The sequence below is a fragment of the Otolemur garnettii genome, unplaced genomic scaffold (genome assembly GCF_000181295.1).
Source record: "Otolemur garnettii isolate 467f Iridium unplaced genomic scaffold, OtoGar3 scaffold00181, whole genome shotgun sequence".
In the NCBI taxonomy this organism is placed as follows: domain Eukaryota; kingdom Metazoa; phylum Chordata; class Mammalia; order Primates; family Galagidae; genus Otolemur; species Otolemur garnettii.
Window position 1 is genome coordinate 973,756 of NW_003852576.1, and position 2,086 is coordinate 975,841.

The window sequence follows — 2,086 nt, forward strand, 5'->3', positions numbered from 1 at the left end:
TCTCACTCTGTTGCCCTTGGTAGAGTGCTGTGGCATCACAGCTCACAGCAACCTCAAACTCCTGGGCTCAAGCAATTCTCTTGCCTCAGCCTCCCAACCAGCTGGAACCATAGGTGCCCACTACAACGTCTGATTATCTTTCTGTTGCAGTTGTAATCATTGTCTAGCTGGCCTGGGCCAGGTTTGGGTATCAATTCTTTCAAAGAAATGACATTTAAGACCCATCATTCTCTCTTGTATCCAATACCTGTTGTATCTAATGTCTAATGTGGTTTGTCTCTTCTTTTAGTTTATATTTCAATGGTCCCAGTGTCTCTTTGCCTTCAATATCTTCCCCTCTTTACTCTAGTGAAAGCTCTATGAAGTACTGTACCTGGTGAAAGTCAGATTAAAAGCTTCTGGCACACCAGGAAATTAAAAAAAAAAAAAAAAGCAAAGAAAGCCCCTGACAGTATCTTTCTGCCCCAGAGGCATTCCACAATCTGAAATCAACTTTCCCCATTCAGTAAGGCCAATCTCCCCAACATCTCTCAAATATGCCAAGAATTAGTCCCTTTGATGATTCTGTGCTCCCCCTTACGTCATAACATGTCCCCAAAGTCAAGTCACCTAGCTCTTACTAGCTGATCAATTCACTAAATTCTTTGGCCTCTATTATGATTACCAGCTGTTGAATAATTCTCTAATGAGACAGCTCCTGCCACACAATAATTCCAGTGAGCAGTCCTGCTGTCCCAGGCAGCTTCTTTGAAGTTAAGACTATTTAGCACACATTGTTACAAGAATAGTAGGCATGCAAATGATGAATAAAATAGCAAAATCAAAAATATTTTGTAATGCAAAATAATTACATTATTATTAATTATGGAATAAAAATACTATCATCTGATTTATCAGGCAAATTTTTAATCTTTCAAATAGTTTCCAATGAAATAAGCTGATGTTGGCATATCCAAAAAAGAATGCAAATTATGACCTCATACATGGAGACAAACTGTTTGCAAAAATACCTTAAGAAGTTCAAGCCCTGAACGAATAGCTGTGTCTGGACTTACACCCTCCTCTTCATCATCTGCAGTCCCCTCTATTGATTTATTCATCAATTTTACTAGTGCACTGTCAAAAGAAGAGAACATAAATCAGTAAACTACTAGATCAATAACTATATTCTAATTGCACTATGACATATACTGACATATGATTAAAAGATCCCAAAGAAGTTTCTGTGGGGAAAAAGTTAAAACTTTGTCTTCTGTTTAACAACAGAGTTTCCTTTTAGTTTATCCCCATAAAAAATTTAATGTATTATAATAACAAAAAAATAACCAAAGAAAGATACAACATACTGGTTATTTATGTAAGTATAAGTAAGTTAATATTTATTTCCATATATAAAGAGATCATTTTCAGTTTGCTAAGTGGGCAAATGACAACTCACTCAAAACCAAATATATTACACACATACACGGGCAACTATATTAAATTAATCATGGGCAATTTACTGATTAGCATTTTTTTTTTTTTTTTTTTTTTTGGGTGAGACGGAGCCTCAAGCTATCACCCTGGGTAGACTGTCATGGCGTCATAGCTCGCAGCAACCTCAAACTCTTGGGCTTCAGTGATTCTCTTGCCTCAGACTCCCAAGTAGCTGGGACTAAAGGTGCCAGCCGCAACCTCTGGCTCTTTTTTGGTTGTACTTGTCGTTGTTTGGCAGGCCCAGGCTGGATCTGAACCTGCCAGCTCTGGTGTACGTGGCTGGCACCTTAGCCGCTTGAGCTACAGGCACCACCTAGTAATTTTTTCTTTTTTTTTGAGACAGAGACTCATTCTCTTGACCAAGCTAGAGTGCCATGGCATCTTTCTAGCTCACAGCAACCTCGAACTCTTAGGTTCAAAGCAATCCTCCTGCCTCAGCCTCCCAAGTAGCTGGGACTACAGACACCATAATGCTTGGCTAATTTTATTCATTCATTCATTTATTGGGACAGAGTCTCACTCTGTTGCCAGGAGGGGTCAGTCTAGCTCACAATAACTCCTGTACTCTTTTTTTTTTTTTTTTTTTTGAGACAGAGCCTCAAGCTGTCCC

The 2,086-nt window shown here is 38.8% G+C and overlaps 1 protein-coding gene across 1 annotated transcript in view; it reads right to left on the minus strand.

Moving 5' to 3' along the window:
* PDS5A (PDS5 cohesin associated factor A) overlaps window positions 1-2,086 on the minus strand; it is a 118,389-nt gene that overhangs the window by 37,928 nt on the left and 78,375 nt on the right. Inside the window, exon 16 of the mRNA XM_023507417.1 lies at window positions 1,011-1,116. Coding sequence (XP_023363185.1) covers window positions 1,011-1,116 — 106 coding nt within the window. The remainder of the gene's footprint in view (window positions 1-1,010; window positions 1,117-2,086) is intronic.